The sequence below is a fragment of the Clarias gariepinus genome, chromosome 15, assembly GCF_024256425.1.
Source record: "Clarias gariepinus isolate MV-2021 ecotype Netherlands chromosome 15, CGAR_prim_01v2, whole genome shotgun sequence".
Classification (NCBI taxonomy): Eukaryota; Metazoa; Chordata; class Actinopteri; order Siluriformes; family Clariidae; genus Clarias; species Clarias gariepinus.
The window spans coordinates 6,157,802-6,181,460 of NC_071114.1; the positions used below are offsets into that span (position 1 = coordinate 6,157,802).

At 39.2% G+C, this 23,659-nt stretch overlaps 1 protein-coding gene across 3 annotated transcripts; it reads left to right on the forward strand.

Moving 5' to 3' along the window:
- The first annotated feature begins 4,588 nt into the window (after positions 1-4,588).
- On the forward strand, positions 4,589-22,874 carry LOC128543050 (hyccin 2). Of its 3 annotated transcripts, XM_053513344.1 has the most exons (13): positions 4,589-4,839; positions 8,852-8,944; positions 9,098-9,155; positions 10,601-10,705; positions 13,947-14,126; positions 14,213-14,293; positions 14,799-14,914; positions 16,384-16,479; positions 16,803-16,919; positions 17,987-18,074; positions 19,042-19,192; positions 19,416-19,550; positions 21,562-22,874. In XM_053513344.1, exons 3-13 carry the CDS (start codon positions 9,105-9,107, stop codon positions 22,158-22,160), a joined length of 1,719 nt encoding a protein of 572 aa, XP_053369319.1. In that variant the 5' UTR covers positions 4,589-4,839; positions 8,852-8,944; positions 9,098-9,104; the 3' UTR covers positions 22,161-22,874. The 3 variants fall into 3 exon arrangements, with proteins under 3 accessions (XP_053369319.1, XP_053369320.1, XP_053369321.1); XM_053513345.1 differs by lacking the exon at positions 19,416-19,550; XM_053513346.1 differs by lacking the exon at positions 19,416-19,550 and having other exon boundaries at positions 21,565-22,874.
- Positions 22,875-23,659: the final 785 nt, after the last annotated feature.

The window sequence follows — 23,659 nt, forward strand, 5'->3', positions numbered from 1 at the left end:
CAGGGACCCTGGGCATCTTTCTTTGGGTGTTTTTCACAGTCGTTAGACAAGTCTCTTTAGTGTCCTGCGTTTTTAAAACTGTGACCTTAAACGCCTACTTCCTGTAAGCTGTTAAGGTCTTGACCATTCCACAGGTGCATGTTAATTAATTGATTATGGTTATTTTTTTTTATTATGGAACATTATTGTTAAAATACACAGTCCTGAAAAAGGGACGTTCCTTTTTTTGCTGAGTATATATTCACACTACCATTCAAAAGTTTGGGGTCACTTGCAAATTTCTTTGTTTTTGTTTAGTGATTTTTTTTTACGTTCTACAACAATACTGGGGATTTCAAAATTATAAAATAACACGTATGGAATTAGGTAATTATCTAACAACAACAAAAACAACAGTTAGTTGTTATTTTAAGACACAGGTCAGCCATTCTGTAATATATATATATATATTTATTTTTACAGTGAGCCACCAATTGTGCATTTGTGATAAGAGAGGCCTGTGATTTTCATCATAGGTATACCTTAACTATGAGAGACAGAATATTAATAAAATGATTATAATAAATAGTGCAGTGTGTTACTGATGGTAGCCTTTGTTACTTTGGTCCCGGCTCTCCGCAGGTCATTCACTAGGTCCCCCTGTGTGGTTCTGGGATTTTTGCTCACAGTTCTTGTGATCATTTTGACCCCACAAGGTGAAATCTTACGTGAAGCCCCAGTTCGAGGGAGATTATCAGTGGTCTTGTAATTCTAATTATTAGAATTATTTTCTAATAATTGCTCCCACAGTTGATTTCTTCACACCAAGCTGCTTATATATTGCAGATTCAGTCTTCCCAGCCTGGTGCAGGTCTACAATTTTGATTCTGGTGTCCTTTGACAGCTCTTTGGTCTTGGCCATAGTAGAGTTTGGAGTGTGACCATTTGAGGTTGTGGGCAGGTGTCTTTTATACTGATAACAGATGCCATTAATAGAGGTAACAAGTGGAGGACAGAGGAGCCTCTTAAAGAAGATATTACAGGTCTGTGGGAGCCAGACATCTTGTTTGTAGGTGACCAAATACTTATTTTCCACAATAATTTGCAAATAAATTCATTGAAAATCCTACAATGTGATTTTCTGGATTTTTTTTTTCTTATTTTGTTGAAAGAATTATGAAAATTACAGGCCTCTCTCATCTTTTTAAGTAGGAGAACTTGCACAATTGGTGGCTGACTAAGTACTTTTTTTTGCCCTACTGTATATATTATAATAATATTCTATTAATATAACATACATCATACGATTTTTCTTGATGATTCTTTTGTGTTGGGTATGTAAATAGGAAAAGATCAAAGGAAGTAGCATGTACCATTTTTATTCCTTTTCTTCATTGTAAAGCCATGATGAATGCGTCCAAAATGTACAATAATTTCCTTTGAACAGTTGATTTTGAGATGTATCTGCTACTCATGCTCTGTAAATTCTTCATAACGGCTCTAATCTGAGGTGCTGTTTGTTATTTGGTGATCTTTGAGGCTGCTAACTTTAAATGATCTTCTCTGCAGCAGAGGTAAGTTTTGGTCTTGCTTTCTTAAGAAGGTCTTCATGAGAGACAGTTTCATCATGGTGAAGTTGATGGGTTTTGCAAATATACTTTACGATAGTGGTCTACTACAGAACAGCTGACATTCGTCCTAAAATAATTGTCTTTACTTAATTATTTAACTTAATTTGTGTTACTTCATAGTTTTTTTTAAATATCCAGTATTGTTGAGTAAATCCACACTTTTGAATGGTACTGTACATGTGGTTAAACCATACTGCACTGCACTGATGTTAGTGCTCTGGATCCATCTGCAATGTTCGTTGTACTATTTTTTTTTATTCCTTTAAATGTATAGTTTATCAGTTAGAAATGTATGTTAATGAGTCAGATTAATGCCAAAGCAGGTTACTGACGTGCATTGTTTCAGACTTCCTTCCTTGATACTTGACACCCTTCCTGTACTGTTATCTGTGCAAGCACACTAAATGGTTATGTACCACAATGATGTCTATGATTGCCCAAGTAACATTCATTATGCTGTAATTTGTAGAAATTACAGTAGGAAATAAATAAGATTTGGGCTATACACTATATTCCTATAAGTATATGCACCCCTGGCTATATCTGGTTTTTCACCAAACTGTAGCATTTAATTTTCCCTTCAAAAATGATGAGGGATAACCTTGTTCCAGCATGACAAAGCCAATGGATTCAATTTGAGGAACTCAAGAGTCCTTAACTTTAACGCTACTAAATAAAAGATCTGTTTTGCACCAGGCCTCCTCACAAGGCGAACCGCATACGATGGGCAGGTGTCCACAAACTTTTGACCTTGTAGTGTGATATGGGCTATATCATTTGGCACAGCAATGATATAAATGTTTTTATTTTGTACAAATTAATCTACATATTCATGAAGGTTGTTGGTGGTCATAAAATGACAAAAAAAGCAAGTACAAAGGCATTACAAAGTGAAACTGGGACTTGTGATGAAATTTCTTGTGAACAAAGTCGTTAACAGACATTTACAAAAAAAAACAGTGTACGGTGATGAGCCTATTAGGTGCAGTTAAACATTTAAATTGTGCAAATGTTTTAAAGAAGGCAATATGTCGTAAACGACAATCCTGGCAGAGGTGGCTCGGAGCCCTCTGCAGTCATTTCAGTGGTTGGAATGTTAGTTATTGTAGTTACTGGCTACTGGTGTAATGGTACATTGTAACATATTAAAGTTAAAGTGGTTCACATTACTGCAGTCGATTGTGATCCAGGTTATGTATATCTCTATTTATGCTTAAATATTACAAAAAATCTATATAAATTAAATAAAAGATGCCTTTGCTTGTCCATTGTTCAGAACTCACTCTTTCAATGATGTCTTTAGGTTTCATACATTGGAGGACCCAAACCCAGTCCCAGCTAATTTTCTAATCTGTTCAGCCAGTTTTTGTCACATCCTCACACAAAACTGGCTAAACAGAATTTTATGAAACTTTGCCAGGCCTTCGGTATTTGCCTGAAGTTAAACCTCAACCATAAATGAAATAAACATTTTAAGTACAGATTGTAAATTGCAAGTTATAGCAGCGGACTGGGCATGCATAAATCTGTGGGCGCATCTTAAAGCGCCCACTGGACAGAATTTAATTAAACTTTTGCAGTACTTGGATATTTGCCTGAAGTTAAACCTGCACCATATTTGAAATCAAAATGTTGAGTAAAAGAGATGTTATTTGCAGTTATGTGCCGGATTTAATAATCTACTTTAAAATAAACTACTAATAAGCTGTATGCTTGCTCAGTGTAAACAAACACCTGCACCCTGCATACTGTATTAATAAGAAAAACGTAACTGAATATTTTTACAAATACCGCTAAAGTGGTATTAGTGAATTTTAACGCACTGGAGTTGTTTTAAGACAAAACTTAATCCTAATCTGATCTACTTTTTCGATTTCTCATTTTTAAGTCACTCTCTGAATACCGAACAGGAAGTCAAAAAATGAAGATTTGTACTTGTACATGGGCTTCAACCTAAAATAATAATAATATCACTGATTACATTTAAGCTGATCAGCTTTAACCTTTAAACTTTTTACACTGACTCTTTACGTCAGCTAATAATAAATTATTATTAGTATTATTATTATTATTTTACATACAGTTATATATGACAATTGCAATATAAAAAGTATGAAAGTACATTTAGGTATAAGAAATTGAATTATACAAAAAACTATCCACAGTTAAATAGAAGTTATAAAATTTGAGCAAACTTTAAAAACATATACTAATAAATAACAGTAGACAGAGTAAATAAACAGACAAATAATTAACAAAAAAGGGGGGCGGGGGTGGAAGAAATATTAAATAGCAGGAAAAAAATCTGTGTTGCACTGACTAAATCAGTACGTCAAGACAATCACAGAGAAGATTTATGATTTTCTACAGTCAAATATTTTTGAGGAATACATTCTTTCTGATGGTTCCAGAAAGTACAAAAATCCACAATGGCCACATTTTGCAATTATTGAATTAACAGGGTAAATAAAGTGTAATATTTTAAAGTGAACTTCTTTAACATTGTTAGGAATAGAATATTTATTAAGAAATTACTCAAGATTTTCTTTTTTTAATTGATGTTATCGAGTATTGAAGCCCAGTCCAATGTACTTGTGGGAACGTTCTAGCAATGAATAAGTGTGTGACTGGAAAAACTGAAAACGACGTAGTGACCTGGGCGCGGGAAAATGCTGTCCAATCACGTCACGGTATAACATTCCGGCTGACCAATAGGAGCGCAGTGCGCATTCAGAGTCACTTCAGTGAGTCGATTCTTTTGGACTAGTTCCATTTTAAACGAATGAAATGTATAAATTGATACATTGTACATATCTTTAAAATCCCTATGTAGTGTAACGGTTCTAGTATTTCTGTTAAGCGCATACACCTTTACATGACTAGAATTGGGATTAGTGATTGGGGAATCGATTCTTTTGGGAGTCGGTTCTTTTAGGAATCGAGCATCAGTAGGGAGCTACGGAGGCGCAAACGAGAGAGAGAGAGAGAGAAATGTCATGTCAGTCACTACGGCGGGATTGTCACGTCCTTGAGGTAGAGTCTCAGGTCCAGGTCGCTGTGTTGCGCGCTCAGTGATGTTATGCGTGGCTGCGCGTGCCGAGCCGGTGCGGGGTATTTGCGCGAGGAGCGGCTGCGCACTGCAGACTGGCCCGGTGCACGGCGAGCTCACCACCTCCAAAAGCCTGCCCTCTTCCTAATGCGCTTCCCCTGCAGCGGCATCTCCTCACCGGTATGTATAGAAGCCATAAACCATAAACCCATACACACCTGCAGCATATAAGGAGGACAGGTGTGCGTCTGGGGATGACGTCATAATAATCATAATAATAATCATAATGGCGCATTCTTCCTTTCTTAAATTTTATTTCGTTTGTTATCACGCATCAGAAGATCAAAGTGTTTTGTTCTGACCCTTTGATGTGTTTACTCACGCGCACACGTGATGCTGCAGGCGGCCACACTGCAGACCCTACAGCAGAGATTTAAAAAAAGACACAGGGACACAGAGGACTTCTCACTATGGCTTTATCTATGAGAACATAATGTTCTCTAACACGCTGCTATTCTCCATATGCATACTCTGTTAGGACACACAACAAGCCCCCTGCATCAGCACCCAGGCACATGGTGCCTACTGATACCAGGGCAGAGTGTGCCCGCCAGCCGGGTAGCTTAACAGGACTGAGCGATTACATGCATGCATCTCCTGATCATCTGTTTGTTTATGTGTGTGTTTGCAAGCATATGCACGTGCATTTCAATTTAATAATATGTGTGTGGTTTTACAAAAAAAACAAAACAATACAATGCCTATGTGTGTGCACGGACCTTAATTCACCATCCAGAGTGTGTCGTGTGTTGTGTGTGTATGACCTGCTGCCACTTTTGTCAGATAAATTCATTCCAGTACCTCGCTCTCTCTCTCTCTCTACAATTCTCTCTTTCATCTGTGTCTTCCCTCCCCCCCGAGCCCTTTTATAGCTGTGTCTATTTTAGGCTGTGTGCTAAGTCCCCATTTAAGGGACTGTATACACTTAATTATCTGGCACAGGAGCTCATAAGCTTCTTATCAAGTTGGAGGGGTTACAGAGTCTTCAGCCTGTTAGAATCACAATGAGAAAATGCCATGTTGCGTGTATTTTTGTGTGCATGTGTTTTTTTGTTGTTTGTTCTATTTTTATAAATGTTGCCTTGAGATGAAAAAAATGAAAGATTTAACACCAAAGTATTAAGGTTAGTGCTGTTCACGTGTAGTTGTGTACAAAGTATCTTGGATTTCCTTGCAGGATTTTTGCACCCAAACAAAACCGAGTCTTAGGATGAACAGGTGCATGTACCGTGGCATAATGATTTTAGCGGACATGGTGTTAAGTGGATTCCCAAGGTTAAGCGTTTATCCTCTAATCTGTAATTACATGGCCAAATCACCACACACTTCAGGTTGCTAAACAACTTAGTGATAACAACTTAGGCATGCTGTTTGCCCAGTAAGCGATAAACTGGAGGCTTCCCATGATTGTTTTGCTAGGCTTATAGCTCGAGTGTACAATATGAACTGCTATAGTAAACCATATTAAATAGGTATAATAAACCTTGATTATTTTTTGTACTAGACCCTCCGAGGAGTCAACCTGGAATTTTTAGCTGTTTAGAATAACAAAACACTGTTATAAGAGTGAAATCTCCCTTTATTTCTCTATATAATCCTCTGCTACACTAATGCACTTATCCCAACCTTTCACTAGGGCTTAGATATTTAAAAACTTTTCTCAGTACACCGGAACCATGATCGGACTGCATGCTTCACGTCACAAACGCTGGCCCCCCAGGAATGTGGAAATGGCTGGGAGTGAGGCCAAGACTGTATTGTGTGGGAGTATCTCCAAGCCGAGTTCCTGTAACTTGCAAGTGGTGCTGGTGAATGATTGTCTGTAGCCTTCCCACAGACAGATGTTGTGCAAGTTGGCATCAGGTTTTCTGTTGATTTTTAAGGATCAGGCGTTCTACTCGATGCATGTTCACAGGTGGCTCTGAGCCACCTCAACCAAGATTGTCATTCATGGATGTACAGATTTCTTTAAAACATTTCCGCCATTCAAATGTTTTACCATTGCATGAGAAATGCAATCAGAAGTCCCAGTTTGACTTGAACGCCTCTTGTATTCTTTGTTGATTAAAGGTATAGTATGCTCTTTGTGAATATGTTAAGTGTTAAGGATCAGTGCCAGAGGTAGCCAGGTTTGGTAATAGTTTTATAGCTTTTAGCAAAATTAATGATTCATTAATTAATCATTTTAATACAGTGCCTGTTCATCCACAAACATGCTGATATATACACATGCACAATATACACTGCCTGGCCAAAAAAAATCACCATCTGGAATTAACTAATCAAGTGGGTACAGAAAGAGCCTTCCATTGGATAATTACTGCAGTGATTAATATGGTTCATCTGGCAAGAGGTTATTTAACCCTAACTGATGCAGTAAGTAGCTTCTCAGTTCTTACACAAACATGACAGAAGACATAGTGAGACTTTTCAGAAAAAAGGCTTCAAATTGTGATTTTTTTTTTTTTTTTTACCCAGGCAGTGTATTTGCCTTGTCTTGATCGCAAAACGTGATGCCAACTAAAATTCTATCGAGCCATTGGTGGCAGTATGTATAATGTGGCATAGAATCACATTTGTGCCAAAATATCTTTAGGACAAACTGTATGAAACTCATTTAAATTTTTCTTCATGCTAAACACATTTTCATGGTCTAAAATGGACCTTTTTTTGGCAGCTCCCATACTTATGAGAGTAGATGTAAAATCGAGTGTTAGTTAAAAAGACGGAAACCAAATATTACCCCAAATAACTGTTTCTGCTGTCACTTTAATGGTGCAATCAAGTAATGCAGCAAGATTCCATGTTTAACATAAAACAATAACTTATTAAATATCTATTTATAGAAATACATTTTTAATAAAAAATGAATATCGACAGTGATGATAGATACAGTGGTTTGGAAACTCATAAATGAGCACTCATTGGTAGGGGTAGACTGGAAACAAAAATCAGTCCTGTGATTTACATTAAGTAAAGGTAGCACCGTTACAATGATCCAAAATATCACATCATATATCAATATTTCTGCATAGGTTTGAACATCTGTTGTTTCGTTGTTAGAGTACACAGTGACCTTTAAATCATTCAAGCATGAAAACACTACCTGACTTAGGGTATAAACCAGTGAGGAACAGGTGCAGATGATGACAGATGATCAAGACGATGGTTAGTACAGTATACCGGTGATGCTGAATCTGAGTGGCTGGAACAGACGAGAGGGGAAATGAGGTCGCTGCTGAGGTCGTTACATAAACCATACATTTTTAAATTGTATCTTTAGGCACTCTGCAGCCTGTCACAGTAAAACATTTGTTTTTTCGTTTTTATAATTTGTTGTTGTATTTAGGGCGGAATTGTTGTGCGGTCTTGCTGTTTTGTGTGGTAGTCACAGAGATGAAACAAGATCGCAATAAAAGTGAGACAACCAGGCTCAGAAGCTCCTTATCCTTCGAAGCAAAGCATTGTGTTTAGTGAGTTGTTTAAATGTGCACGGCTAGCAAAAGCACCTCAACCCTCACTTCACCCACCCTTATTGTTATGAAAGCAGCAGTATGTGTCGTATTTCAGACAAAAGTGTTATACGTAACACTGGATGTTCCACCATTTTCTATCTCACACTCCCTTCGAGGCTAGAACACCAGGACGGTTCGTTAAAGTACACACCGAGATGGTTTAACATCAGGTTGTTGGGTTCATTGTAAGCATTTTGGAAGTTTTTTTTTTGGTGTGTGTGTGGCTTTAAAGTGTGCGAAAAGTGAGTGTGAAGGTTCAAGCCATGTTGCTTTTATAATTCGATGAAGAAACTGGTTTTGTTTCAGCCAGATTGCCAGTTCATGTTGTCTATTTATCAATTTATCACTTTGTATAATCATAAAGAACTCAAAAGCAAGAAGCACATCTCTAGAAAATGAGAGACGAGAAGAGTGAAGTAAGTGGGAATCTCTGGAGTGAAAAAATCCGTACTGTTGACCAAAGCAAGATTCTGTCCGTCTGCATTTCTTTATATATTTTCCCCCTCAATCTTTTGTTGTTATTACACACTCCCAGGATAACAGTGTGTTACTATGATCCTATCAGTGCAGAGCATGATGAAGTTTGAGCAGCACTTCTCTTTGATCTTTCTTCCCAGATTGTTTGATCAGCAATCACGAGCTCGGCAGACACACCATGATGAAGAATCTGACCTTCTTTCCTTTACGTGTCTGAAACGTGAGTAAGTGAGGTGAGGTCTGACCTTCCAGAGTGTTTCTGGAAACGCAGTCATGTGCTTCTCTCTAGCTCTACTATTTTATCAATGCATTCTTACTACAAGCTGTAGGGGTAAGATTTCAGTGAGCAACATTCTTTATTTAATGTTCAGTGGTTTTTATTTAAGGTGGGCCATGCTCGGTCCAGTGCGAGGGGTGGTGGAGGAATGGCTCTCAGAATTCAAGGTGAGGACTTTTCTTTAAAAGATCCTTTATTCAGGAGTGTAGTAGGTATCTGAGGGAGACAGTGCACCCACCATAACTAAATATTTCAGATAATTAACTTAAAATAATAAAGGTACAAAGATTTTTTTTTCTTTTATAGTGGAGTAGGTGGAGGACAAAGCACAACCTACTTTGTGTAATAATGTCCTTTTCCCTGTAGCTTGCAATAGTACTATTATTTTCCCAGGTTATGCAGCATGCACGATAATTCTGAGAATTTTGACATTTCAATTTTATGCATTTTGTTAACTTAGCATATCAGACACAAGTTTCAAATGCAAATAATTTTAGCCCCCTAGTTAAACATATAAGCAAAATCAATGTGTCCTCTTGTCTATGCATAAATTGATATTTAAATTTCGGTGGAAATTAAGCTTTTAAACTATGACTTTCAAGATGGAATAATAATTATTACATTTAGTTTTCTATTATTATAACATTTTATGTTACAGTGTTGATTGCGTTCACAGTTAAATTTCACTTTTTGTTCTATTGCTACACCCTGACTTTTATACACACACACACACACACACACAAGATCATCCATAACATTACCATAATAACATTGACTATCAATTATAAACAAGTGAACTTGCGACAGGATCATGAGCATCCAAAGGCTCACCCATGCCCACGGGGACCAAAGGCCAACCTGTCCGATCTGATGGGCCAGAGCTGCTCCAGTGGTACGAATTAAAACCTAGCTGGTTTTAATGTTATGGCTGATCTGTGTTGTATGCTTTGTATAAACACTGGAACAAACTAGTGTAAGGGGAGATTTTGTAAAAGGTTCAGGTCATTTTAAACTTTGTAATTAACTGTAACTTTGACTTCATCTTCAATCCAAACTCATGATACAGTTAATTTCGGTCCACTACACCACACCCTACATATTATCCACACAATAGTAGAGTACTAACAACTCATTGGAAAAATCTATCAAAATGTATCAATATAATAATATATAATCAGGTTTATTTAAACTAGGGCTCAGAGGAACAACCCTTGTTAGATGTTTTGGAGATAAAGTCAGTGAGGTCAGATTAAAGTGGGGAGGTAGAAGGATGCTGAGGTTAGAGGTGCCAGGTAGGAGGTCTAGAGGAAGACGGGATGGAGGGTGCTTTTAAAAATGTTTACATGGCTATCACTTTATGCACTCTCTATTGAAGCAAAGCCAGTTGAGCAATCAATGTGACGGAAGCTCCTGCCATCTGCACCTTTGTAATAAACCCTTTTACATCATTTACATTACTTCCTCTGTACTGAATAATATAGTTTATATGGCCATTCTGAGAATATCGTAGACCAAAATGACATAATGGTAGTATCTTAGCTGCCTGATTGTCTAAAGTAGTGTCTGGAAGCATTAGAAAGTTTTCATTATTTATTTCCCCTTTCCTCCATAGACGTTACCTGAGGATCTGATCTCTGGCTATACTTGCTGCCTGCGTCTGAAGAAAGGTCTGGTGCCTGCACTGTATGCTGTCATACAGGAGCAGCCTAGCAGCGAGGTAAAGCTGTTTTGTTTAGTTTGTTCAGCTGTAACGTACAGACATTTTATTCACCGCTCCACAGGACTCTGCAAATTAGTACTATAACATTCATTATTAATTATACAATAAAAATGCGAATATTGAACGTTTTAGTGCTAATTTGCCGAAAAATCGTACTATTAAAAAAAAGTACAGTTGTAAGTAAAACCAGTCATATTGAATGTTAAAAGTACCGTAATATGCTCGGTGAGTCACCCCAACAATCCTGTAATGCTAATTTAAAGCCAGTGCTGTGTCAGGGGTGTCAGAACTGGTGGGAAATGTGAACACATTAATCATACACCAGCCCAGACATATCAACTGTCATCCCGTCTTACTGTAGCTTCAAGCACTGAAGATCCAACTAAAAAGGCATAGGCAAGAGCAACAGACAGCCAAGGGAAGAGGGCCTGAGGGAAAGAGGCAGACAGTGGCAGAGTGAGAGAGTTCAGCAAAATTAAATAAGATCAAAATTGAATTGGGCGTGATGGAGTTTAGCTATATAACTGGGAAGGCATTTACTGAAATTCTAATTTGGTTGCATCCTAGCAAACCAACTTTCACATTAGACAGGGTAGCGTAGAAGAATACATAGATCTGTTAAGAGACTGTGGCTTCACTATGGTTCATTTAAATTATGAAGGCTTTACAGAGAAACACCTGTTCAAAGAAGATTGTTGCATATTTTGAATGCCTTCATCATAGTTTTTAGTGGAAAGCAATATAAATCAGGATTTTACAATTTTGTCTGGTTGTGTGTGGTTTGTGGGGCCGCATAAATAATAAAACCAGGCCAGGTGTGGCCCGTTCCTCGTCCATGGTTAATCAAGCAGATAAAAGGCATGGAGTTGCTTCTTAGTGGTACATTTGCATTTGGTACTAGTTCACTTGGACTCTCCAATGAGGTTTCTATGCAACTGAAGGAGGCCATTGTTAGGCTAAAAATAAATAAATAAACCTATCACAGGACACAGGAACAAAATTGAGGCTGGCCAATACCACAGTTTGGATGATGTACAATATGAAGTAAATACCACAAACCACTGGCAGCTCTCAAGAACAAAAAGATCAGATTAGACTTTACCAGATTCTTTAGACTGATGAAACAAATATGATCTTGTACCAGGATGATGGGAAAGGTATCAAGAAAGAGAGGGACAGCTCATGATTGAAAGCATCATCACCTGTCAAACGTGGTGGAGGCAGTGTTATGGCTGCCAATAGAATGGAGCCACTGGTATTTATTGATGACCTGACTGCTGATAAAAATAGCAGGATGAAATCTGAAGTGCTCAGATTCAGGCAAATGCTGCAAAACCGACAGGATGCTTCATATTGCAGATAGATACCAATCCAAAACATACAGTGAAAGCTACTCAAGGCAAACAAAAAATGGGATAATCTTCCCTAACCAAGTCAGTCACCTGATCTCAATCCAATAGAGCATGTTTTGTTTTTTTTAACTGAAGACAAGACTGAAAGCAGAAAGACCCACAAACAAGCAGCAGCTAAAGGCAGCTGCTGTAAAGGCCTGGCAAAGCATCTTGGGGAGGAACATCAACATTTAGTCATGTCTATGGGTTCCAAATTTCAGGCAGTTGTTGTTTTTTTATCCAAGTTTTAAAGGAGTTATCCTTATGTTTGTAATTTTTGTAAAAGTGTTTTATTTCAAATTCAGTATAGTGGTTAGTTCAGTGGTTAAGACATTGGACTACAGTTCGGAAGGTCCCAGTTTCAAACCCCACGACCATCAAGTTTCCATTGTTGGGTCCTTGAGCAAGGGGCTCCTACTGCTCAGACGTATAATGAGATGAAAATGTAAGTTGCTCTGGATAAGGGCTTCTGCCAAATGCTGTAATGTAAATGTAGAGTACAAATGGCAAAAACCTTTCTTTGTTCCGAAACTTATGGACCTGGCGCTATATATATATAATATCTTAATCTTTATCTATGTATATATTTAAAGATAAAGAAATTTTGTCAATTATTTTGTTTGTTAAAATATAAATGCATGGGTGCGAATTACTTTAGCAGCAACTTGGGGAAGAGGTGAAAAAGCGGTTGAGCAAACAACTTGGTTTGTTATATCAGTCTGGAAGAAGCTGTTCCTCAGTCTGTTAGTGTGTGTTCTGATTGCCCTATGTCTTTCGCCTGACGGGAGGGGCACAAACAGTCTGTGTCCTGGATGGGTTGAATCCTTAATGATGTTTGCTTACTCTCTTGTGTAGATGGCTGGCATAGACTATGTCAAAGTTTGGGAGCTTAACTATCCGAGCCAGGTCTCTCCGGTTCTCTGCAATGCAGCTGGTGCACCACACTGTGACGCAGTGGCAGACAATGCTCTCTATCATGCTCCTGTGGAAATTCTCCAACAGCTAAGGACATCTGGGAACTTTGGTTTTCTTGAGCTTTTTTTAGGAAGAAATGCCCTTGCTGAGCTTTCTTCATTAAGTAGGAAGTGTTAATGGTCCTTTGTTATGTGCCGTCCCAGAAATTTGATGTCATTAACCCTCTCAACCTCCTCACCATTGATGTGAAAGGGGGGGTCATTTTTCTGGTTCTCCTGTAGTCCACTACTATGATCTTTGTCTTACTGGTGTTTGAAACCAGGTCACTATCCAAATACCACTCGACCAGATGTTGAACCTCCTTCTGTAGTATGTCTCGTCTTTCTGATATCAGTCCCCCTATTGTGGTGTTGTCAGCAAACTTCACTTTGGCGTTAGAGGAGTGGAGGGGTGTGTAGTTGTTTGTGAATAGGGTAAAAAGGGCTGGACTGAGGACACAACTCTGTGGTACTCCTGTATTCAGGGTGAGAAGGGATGATATGTGGTTGTCCACCCTTCATGCACTTCCCTTCGTACTCTGACAAGCCCATCACTCTGGTCATTCTGAACTCATCATTCTGCATGATGTTTTTCCATTGCTCCAAAGTCCAATATTTTATTCTCCCTTTCAAACTGAAGCCTCTTTTCAGATTAGTCTCACTAACAAGTGGTTTTCCTGTCAGTTGGCTGGGTGCACATGTCTTAAAAGCGCATGTCACAGCCTTTTTCTGCATAACTGATGTTTACGCTAGGGAGACCAGACTGGTGGATAGGAATTTGACTAAGACTAAATTAAAGAGTGAAAAATTGGTAAACAAATGATCTATTGGAAAACTGAAACTGGTTTCTAAGGTTCTGAAGGTGTTTGTTCAGTAGTGTCCTTTTCTCTACAGCTTTTGGCTCCAGTGTGTCACCAGCTGTTTGAACTCTATCGGAGCACAGAGGTGGGACTACGTCGTTTCACACTACAGTTCCTACCCGAGCTGATCTGGGTGTACCTGCACCACACTGCCAGCAGGGAGCGTTACCGCAATGGCTGTGTAGAAGCTCTATTACTAGGAATTTATAACCTGGTGAGCCAGCTGAAACAATCTCGAGAAGTGCTCGAAATTAAGCACAATTTACTTAGGACTTTATATCTTTTCTCCTTTTTTTGTAGGAAATTGTGGACGGTAAGGGAAACAGCAAGCTTTTGTCCTTCACCATACCCACTCTCTCCAAACCGTCCATATACCATGAGGTAAGGCATCACGCCATTGTGGTGGACAGATTTGAACTATGTGAACTATTTTAAAAACCTCAGTGCTTGTAATTTAGCAAATGATGATGATGATGATGAAAGAAAGTCAGATTATTTCAAACAAGGCTAATAACCCCTGCTTGTTTTTGGCAGGGTTGCCAAACCTCATTTCTTAACCCGGGGTTTAATTATGTGGAGAATAAGTTTCTTTTTGTATAGTTTTCTGAAACTGCTTTAGCTTCCACTTTGACTAATTTGGTTCCAGTTGATGAACTCTGGTATAATGAGCCTTCTCTTAACTTTACCCTTAAGCATTTCCTGAATACCTTGGTGAGCAGTTGATCTAATTGAGCACTGAATGCTGAAATGTGATCTCAGTATTGACATCACTGTCTGATGTGAAGGTCTAAAAAATTATTAAAACATACATTTTGGTTTAAACATAGGCATTTTTGTCTTGTACTTTATATTAGATACAGTAGTATGTGCCGTATGTCTGTTGTAGCCCTCCAGTCTGGGTTCTATGTTTCTGACGGAAGGAGCGCTTAACCAACATGACCTGATCAGAGTGGTATACAGTGGTCTGCTGCCCCAAAGAGAAACGTTTACTTCTCAAAACAGGTATCATTTCGAATTTCTTTCTTTTCTTTTTTTTATTTCATCCTGAGCGGCTTGTGAGTCATAGAGATAATATTTTTCAGAACGTTTACCATGCACAACCACCACACACACCTACTTATGGTTTATAAGGCTGGAAATAAAAGATATAAAATGTGCTGTTTCAAAGAGAAACTCGTTCGTAAAGCGTCAAGGGTGTGAGTAAAATTTTAACAACATACTCGTTTTCTCATCTATATCGACGTCTATACCGCTTTATCTTGTATACAGGGTGACGGGGGACTTGGAGCCTATACTACGAGACTTAGGGGAACGAGGCATGTGCCAATCCATTGCAGGGCACACACATTTACATACTCATGGTAATTTGGAGAAACCCAATCGGTCCAACCAGTCTTTGGACTGTGGGAGGAAACTGGAGTTCCCAGATAGAACCCACCAAGCATTGGGAGAACATGCACACAGACCTGAGGCAAGAATCGAACCCAGACCCTGAAGGTGCAAGGCGACAGTGCTTACCACTAAGCCACCGTGCTTCAAGTAGAGATGTGAACTGATCGGATACAGCGGTACTTCGGCAGACGAAGAACAAAAATTTTGCAAGAAATTATTAAATACATTTTTGACATACGAGCCGAACTCCAGCTAAGTTGCGCATAAGTCCAGGAGCTGCCCAAAACCTGTTTGTGTCAGTGGAAAGCAAAGCGAAACAAGTTTACATTATTTATTATTATTATTTTTTTTTTATATATATATATTTTTGGCAATTTGTGCTAGATGTAGTAAAGTCGTAGCACCATGGCTCCCAAGAATGTTAGCAAGGATGGAAGCAAGAAGTAAAGGGAGCCACTTCCAGTTTGTCTTTTAAAACAGTCGGTGCCAAAAGGAATCATAAATTAAGGTTTAATGTCTGTTTATTTCATATTATACTTTATTTACATGTCTTTTTTAAATGTTTTAATTGTTTTTATATGCAAAATTATAATTATAGTGTAATATTTTTGGGTGGCTGGAACGAATTATCTGCATTTACATTATTTTCTGTGGGAAAATGTGTTTTGCAATACGAAATTTCGCCTTAAGTACTTAAATCCGTATGCTGAGGTTCCACTGTATTGGATTTTCGTTCATGATCGAGGTCACATCAAGTTCAAACTGGTTAAGGTGTCATTTTGGCAGGTCAGGCATCCCTATCGGCGCCGTATGCATCTTATTCTACTTATTGCACAATATCTCCTGCTTCTTTGTCTTTTAGTCGGGATATACTGTACAGTAGATGATCTGAAATGCACATCAGAATGTTGGTTTACATCCTTTACACCTCATTGAAATGGGTCCTTCGTAAACCAGGCCGCATTTAGAAATTGAAATCATATTGTGAATATAATCATGTGAATAGATCTTCAGTTACATACAGATCGATTGTTTTTTTTTTTTTTAATGGCTGGTGTGTATGTTCTGATGTAATGTAGGTTTGAGGTGCTGTCTTTCCTCATGCTGTGCTACAACTCTGCTGTGGTCTACATGCCGGCATCTTCGCATCAATCGGTCTGCAGAATGAGCTCACGGTAATACTGCCCTGATCATCTTTTATTATTTATATCCTCTTCCTCTGCTTCCTCCCTCTCTCTTTCGCTCTCCTGCGGTAAAGGGCTTGACATGAAGTAAATGAATGGATTATTGATTAGGTTCCGTGATCTGAGGCTACTGTTACCTTAAATATGCATAGATAATCAAGATTGTAAATAATCTATGCATAGAAACAATAATCAATAATTTCCCAAATTGCCTGGACATTAATGAGTCTTATTTACAGGTTGCATTTACTTTACTTGTGCTTTACTTTCTCTCAGGCTTTACGTCTTCCCGTTGATTGTGTTTTTGTGCTCAGGTTGTGTGTATGTGGTTACCCGCGTCAGCAGCAGAAGTTGTGGAGAGAATCGTGCAGCCGAGTGCGCCTGGATCCCGAGTTCATGGTGCAGATGCTGACTTCAGTTTATCATGCCATGTGCGTATAATAAAACTTATTCTACCAAGGATTTAATGTTGTCCTCCGGCAGTGTTTTTTTATTATTTATTTTTTTTCCCTTAATGGGAATACAAATCTCTCTAGGTTGTCTAATTCTATTTTGATTCTGCTCCATTTGTTTTTGATAATTCGTGCCAATCTGGTCCATTTATTCCGAAACCATTCCTTATTTAAGGCTGCTGTTATTCGAACAGGGCATTGTTTCAAGTACAGTATAAGTGAAATATCCCAGCTTGTTAGGAAGCTGGTGTGAAAGCGCAGAGCCAGGGCTTTCTGATTAGTCGGCCAAAGAATTAGCCGCATAAGCAGAACAACCCAGATTTAAACAAGTGGGAGGAAACAATACAATAAATACAGAAATAACACATTGCTGTCATTATAGTGGTCTGATCAGGTTTACATTCCGGTTACAATATGGCTTTTACGGTGCTACGTTAGGTTGCCAACGAATGGTACTGTCTCATACGAAGCATTTTTGATATACAAGCAAACAAACCGGCTAAGTTGCGCCTACAGTACGTCCAGGAGCCATTTGTGTTAGTAAAAAGCTTAGCGAAGCAAGTTAACATATTCTTTTATGGGATTTTTTTTTCATTTTATGCAAGATTTAGTCAAGACATAGCACCATGGGTCCCATGAATGTTAGCAAGCAAGGCAGAAGAAGAAAGGGGGGACACTTTTTCACTTTTTTGTTCCGTTTTTAAAGCAGCCGGTGCCAAGAGGAATCACTAATTAAGGTTAAGTAAGGGTTTAATGCCAATTTATTTCATATTGTAGTTCATTTACATGACTTTTCTAAATGTTTTGATTGTTTTTTTATATGCGAAAATATAATTATAGTGTTGGAAATTGGTAATATTGGTAATATTTTTGTGTGGCTAGAATGGATTATCTGCATTTACATTATTTCCTTTGGGAAAATGCGAAATAACACCTTAAGAACTCGCCCTCGGAACGGTTTAAATTTGTATGCCAAGAATTGTATAGAATTGTTTGATTTTGTTACTTGAAGAATGTGCTAATGCTTTGTGCGTTCATTATTGCAGCTACAACGGCCAGTGGGAACTTGGAAGAGAAGCTTTGGAGGACATCCTGTATAGAGCAAAACTAGAACTATACGCCAAGCCATTACTAGTAAAAGCTTTTGTTTCTGCCTTTAGTTAAACATAGTACGAGGTGGTATCAAAAAGTTTTGAGACTAGTTTTGTAACACGCCAACAGATGGCAGTACAAAGCTGCATGCACACTTACAGAGAGCACCAACCTTCATCAGTCAGCGTTCCAAAAGACATTGTCCTCTGTACACCAGGAGCTGTGCGGTTGTGTTACCACATTTGCGATTTCATCATGAACAGCAAGTTACAACACAGATCAAATGTGAACATTTATGCAAATCTGCCACAGAGATTGATTCAGCAAGTTTACAGCGATGCTGCAATCAGTCGTTCAAGGTGTCGTTGAGTGGCACGTGTACTTTAATAGCGGAAGAACATCACTGGAGGTAGATGAGACATCAGGAAGACCTTCAACAAGCTCAACCCCCCCAAAAATTAAAACTGCAACTCGTGCATGATGATCGCTGGAGAACGATCCACGACATTGCTGCCGCTGCCATTGGTGTGTCATACAGAACAGTCCAGGCAATTCTCACGTGTGATTTGAACACACGCTGTGGTGCTGCCAAGTTTGTCCCCAGACTGCTGACCCAGAAGCTGAATAAACATTGCGTCTGGCAAGAACTCCGTCAGCACACCATGGATGACCGGTCCTTCATGTCGAGGAACATTACCGGTGATGGGTATGATGCTGAGATGAAGCAACAGTCTTCACAGTGGAAGAGCCCATCATCTCCATGACCAAAAAACTGCCAGGTTTTAAGGCGCCTGATGGAGGACGTACAGTGAAAGCGATCGGATCTGTGGCGCACTCATGTCGAAAAGTTTTTGCTACCACCTTGTATAACTTTGTCATGTTACTTGAGTAATTTTGGTGTTTCTGACCATCCTTTTATGAGCATAAAATATATTAAAAACATTATAACCTTAAAAAAAAAAAGCATACGATTTTAAAGGTTATATTAATATATGTATCCTTGTTTTAGGTAGCGGATGCAATGAGATGTTCGCTGCCACCACGACCACCAGATGGCACGCGGAATCTTCTGGAGGTCGAAGCTACGCCCACAAACAAGCGCGTCTCTCAGACAGCCATCACTGCTGCATCCATCCGCAGACTCCGCTGGAAACGAGAGGGTGCGAAATCCCACACGTACATTTACACAAATCATGGTGACAAAAAGGATGTTGGATGTTATTCATGGATGTGATGTTGGACGAAATATTCCTTTCCTTCTTTTCATTACTTTTCCTTTTTTTACGTTACATTTTTACACTGTTTATTTAATGAGATCGTAGTATTGCTACATTTCTGTTAGCTGCCTTTCTGTTTAGCGAGCAGTCACTGTCTTCATCTCAGGCTGTTTTGATTTCTCAACCTCTGCTGAGTTCTTCTCGTCCATTGCGCCAAGTCAGTTTTCTCCTTTGAAACAAACACCCAACCCGGTGCACCATGGGTGGACAAGGAGCACCATCCATCGAACTGTGAGAGGGGGTAGGCAGGGCTGATAACAATCTAAACCTGTAGAAACTCCTGCTGTTGAACCATCATGAGTGATAGGTTTTAATTTAGTTAATGTAGAGTCTGGTGCAACCCTTAGAGTGGCCAGAAAACACCAACATTGCCAGAATGTGTGTTTCTGATCAAGCTATCTGAAGGTTTGTCACAAAGCAAGCAGAACAGATTTGTCCTTTTTTCAAATGCAGCTCATCAGATAATCAATATGTTGAAGTTAACGGAAGTCATAAAAGAGTTTGCAATCTAAAAAAAAAAAAAAAAAAATAAGGGTCTGGTTAGATCCATTATGCCAAACTTGAGTCAAACCCAAAGTTAGCTTGACAGCCCAGGCCTTATGTAGCGTCTGCTCTGAATGCTACCCAGACTTGTAGACGAAGGACAGTGTCTCTTTGCCACTTGTCACTTTATCAGACTTCCCAGTGTTTCTACCACAGCAGTAATATAACCATAATACATTATTTATTGTACTGAGGACAGAGAAACTGTTGACTCAAAACACACTTACAGTGAAAGTCTAAGGGTAGTTGTTGGGCCAGTCAATAAACATCTATGTCAAAAATATATATTGTATAGATTTGTCTGCGATATTTTAGAAATATTTCCAGAAAGCCCTACAAAATGCTCACAAAACTTGAAAATAACTAAATATTTCAAGGGTCCCTTCAAGCATGGTGTACAGTCAAGATAGACAAGCCGTTGACTGCACACCATACAGGACAGTTTCTCCTGTAAAGGGTGCCATTTCTTTTTTGGGCTAATCATATTTGACGTATTTTATGGATTCGTTTTAAAAAACTTTTTTCTAATATGAAACTTTTTTCATGTTAGACTCCATCCATCCATCCATCTAGGAACCTCTTCAGTCCAACGAGGGACCGTGAAGGCCAATGGTGGCCATTGTATTTATTCCAATTTTTACAAACGTGTTTGGAACTCTGGTCAACATTCACACACTACAGGCAATTTAGGAAGCCAGTTAGCATAATCTGCATGTCTTTGAGTTCCCTCTGTGGGAGGAAACCAGAGTACTATGAGGAAACCCACCAAGCATGGGGAGAACATGCAAATTCCATGCACACAGACCCGAGGTGGGACTCGAACCCGGACCCTGGAGGTGCAAGGTGACAGGTGACCACTAAGCCACTGTGCTGTCATACTGTATATGTAACTAAGGTGATGTCATTGCAGTAACTCTTTACCATTTTATCTGATTTAAAGCCAGTCATTGAAGATTCAGGTTAGGGAATCACCTTGTAAGCGTGGAACTACTATAATAATATAATGCAATACACAATACATAAGTATACAGATATAGTTTGAGGTGGAATTGTAGTCAGCTGACTGTTAGCTGGCAGTCGGCAGTTTTGTTAATTATAACTCGTGCATTGTAGCTGCTGAGAAATGTCTGTTTCCTCTTTGAGCACCAGTTAAAAAAAAAAGAAAAAAAAAGCCTGAGCTGGTTCTGGTTCTGTTTCTGTTTCAGTGGTTAGCACTGTGGCCTCACACCTCCCGGGTCGATAGTTCGATTTCTACCTTGGGTCTGCGTGCATAGAGTTTACATGTTTTTCCCGTGGTTAGTGGGTTTCCTCCGGGTACTCTGGTTTCCTCCCACAATCCAAGGACATGACATGTAGATTAGTTCAATTGGTGTTTCTGAAATTGCTGTAGTGAATGTGTGCGTAAAAGTGAGTGTAGTGGGTGCATGTTTGCCCTGGTTTTGTGCATTGATGGCTGGTTCTGTGGTGCCTTTCCATCTCCAAAAAAAGTCATGTCCTGCCTTGTCCTTCCCTTGTTTGTTGCCAGAGCATCTGAAATTTATTGATGTGTCCAACAACTAAGCCTTCCATTCTAAAAGCTTTTTTCACAGTTGTTTTGTTTTGACCAATATGATGGATAGTCACTAAGTTTACAATATTAAAGCATTATTTGCATAAACGTCTCCTCTTACCTTTCTTATTCTTCGACCTGTTGTCTGGTTGCGCCCCAGAAGCTGATGGCGGGAGCTGCGGTGAAGACTCCTTCGACCCAGACGAGGGATTTTCCTCCGGCGCCTCGAGCAGCAGCCAGCCCAGCAGTATGAAGAGGGGCCGGGTTCCAGGAGTGCGTCTGTCCCGGGACCCGGTGGTGTGGCAGCGAGAGAGTACGTCTGTAGAGACCAGAGCTGTTTCGTGCATGCGAAACCACCAACACCACCAGTCGCCTCCTCCGGCCATCACGCTCCGCACTGCCGAGAGCAGCAGAAGCCCCAGCCCCAGCCCCAGCATGGCTAGGAGGTTCTTAGACCCGCATTACTTGCCCCCATTCGCTGGTCCACCACCCCGAACTGCTAGCACATCTTCTAGTAAATCCCTGGACTGCGCCGGTTTCAATGGCTCATCCGGGCCGACAGATAGCTTGTCGTTCGGAAGCCTGAGTGCAGATAGGGGTCACTGTTTATCAGCGATCAGCCTGCAGGAAATGCAACTAAGGCGGGCGTCGAGAAGCCAGGATCTGCTTTCTCCTGAAAGTCCCTTTTCCTCTACAAGTCCTCTGTCTAAACAGTCTCGCTCATCCAGTTTTAATATGCAGATTATATCACAAGTGTAGACTCATCTCTCAGCGTGTATGTATGTATGTATGTTTACGTGTGTGTGTGTGTCGTGCATGTGTATGAGCATGTCTTGTATACGTTAAATGGTTGTAGCATATGTGCAAATAAGAGAGAAAGTGTGTGTGTGTGTGTGTGTGTGTGCTTGTTTGTTTGTGCATGTTTCTAAACATTACAACAATAATTTCCAATGACACCATTATGCACTGGCAGAAGAAATAAGTATTTTGCACCGTACTTCCCCTGGCGGACATACAACCCAGAGGTGCCATAACATATGTCCAGAGGAAAACCAAACTTCACAAATCCTGCTGTTATCTTTACAACAGTCTCAAAAACCTGACAATCATATGAATGAAACAGTGAGTGGCCTGACAATGCATGATCCAAAGAATCAAATGTGTGAGACTCCGGGAAGGTATCAAAGAAGCTGCTTACCATTGTCGTCGCCGTAAATGGTACAGACTCGAGTCTGCTTGTGTTCTCTGTGCTACTGATCCATCCAGTGCAAACAAACTGTTCAGAGCCTCAAATAATCCATGAGCAAGCTGCATCGTGTGAGAAACGATATACATAGATTATATTCTTCAAAAGCAAGTTTATATCTCTAAAACGTGTACATTTATGTAAATCTATATTGTAAGATAGGAAGAGTTATATGATGTGACGATATCTATATATTGCTTGTACAGAGTTGAAGATTTCTCTGTTCGGTGGTGAATAAATACATCGTGACCATAACTGAATTCGGTTGCAAAAGTTAAGGTTGTTTTCCCTGGGACACCAATCAGACGTCTTAATTAGACATTATTTTAGGCATACATGCAAAAACCTGCTGTGTGTATGGATAATTGTGTCATATAGAATGCCTTCAGTCTGTTTTAGTTTGCGTAAGCTGCTTAATGAAACCCACAGGAATCAGGGTTTAATTGTACAATATTTTAGCCTTTAAAAAAAAAAAAAAAAAAAAAAAAAAAACATAATTCTTGTGTATGCAGTCTCAGTTTATTTGTAACCAATTTACCATATACAGTACCGGTCAAAAGTTTGGACACATCTTCTAATTTATTGTCTACATTCTAGAGCAAAACCATAAAATTAGACCTATGACATTAGGTAATTAAGTAACAACAGCAAGAGTTAGCTGTTAAGACATGTAGGAACACTTGGAACATTTCTTGCAAGAACAGTATAGTCAAGTGCATTCACAAAAAAACCCATAAAACTATGAAATATCACATACTGTATTATGCATTATGCATTAGGTAATTACGTAACAACAACAACAACAGCCAGTTGTTATCTTAAGGCACGTAGGTCAACTATTGTGGAACAGTTCTTGCAAGAGCAGTATTGCCGAGTCCATTTGCAAAACTTGATGAAACTGGGTCTCATGAAGACCATCCCAGGTAAGCAAGATCTAAACTTACCTGTGCTGCGGAGGAGCAGTTAATTTAAAAGTTACCAGCCTTCAAAAATCACCGTGCATAAGTAGCAG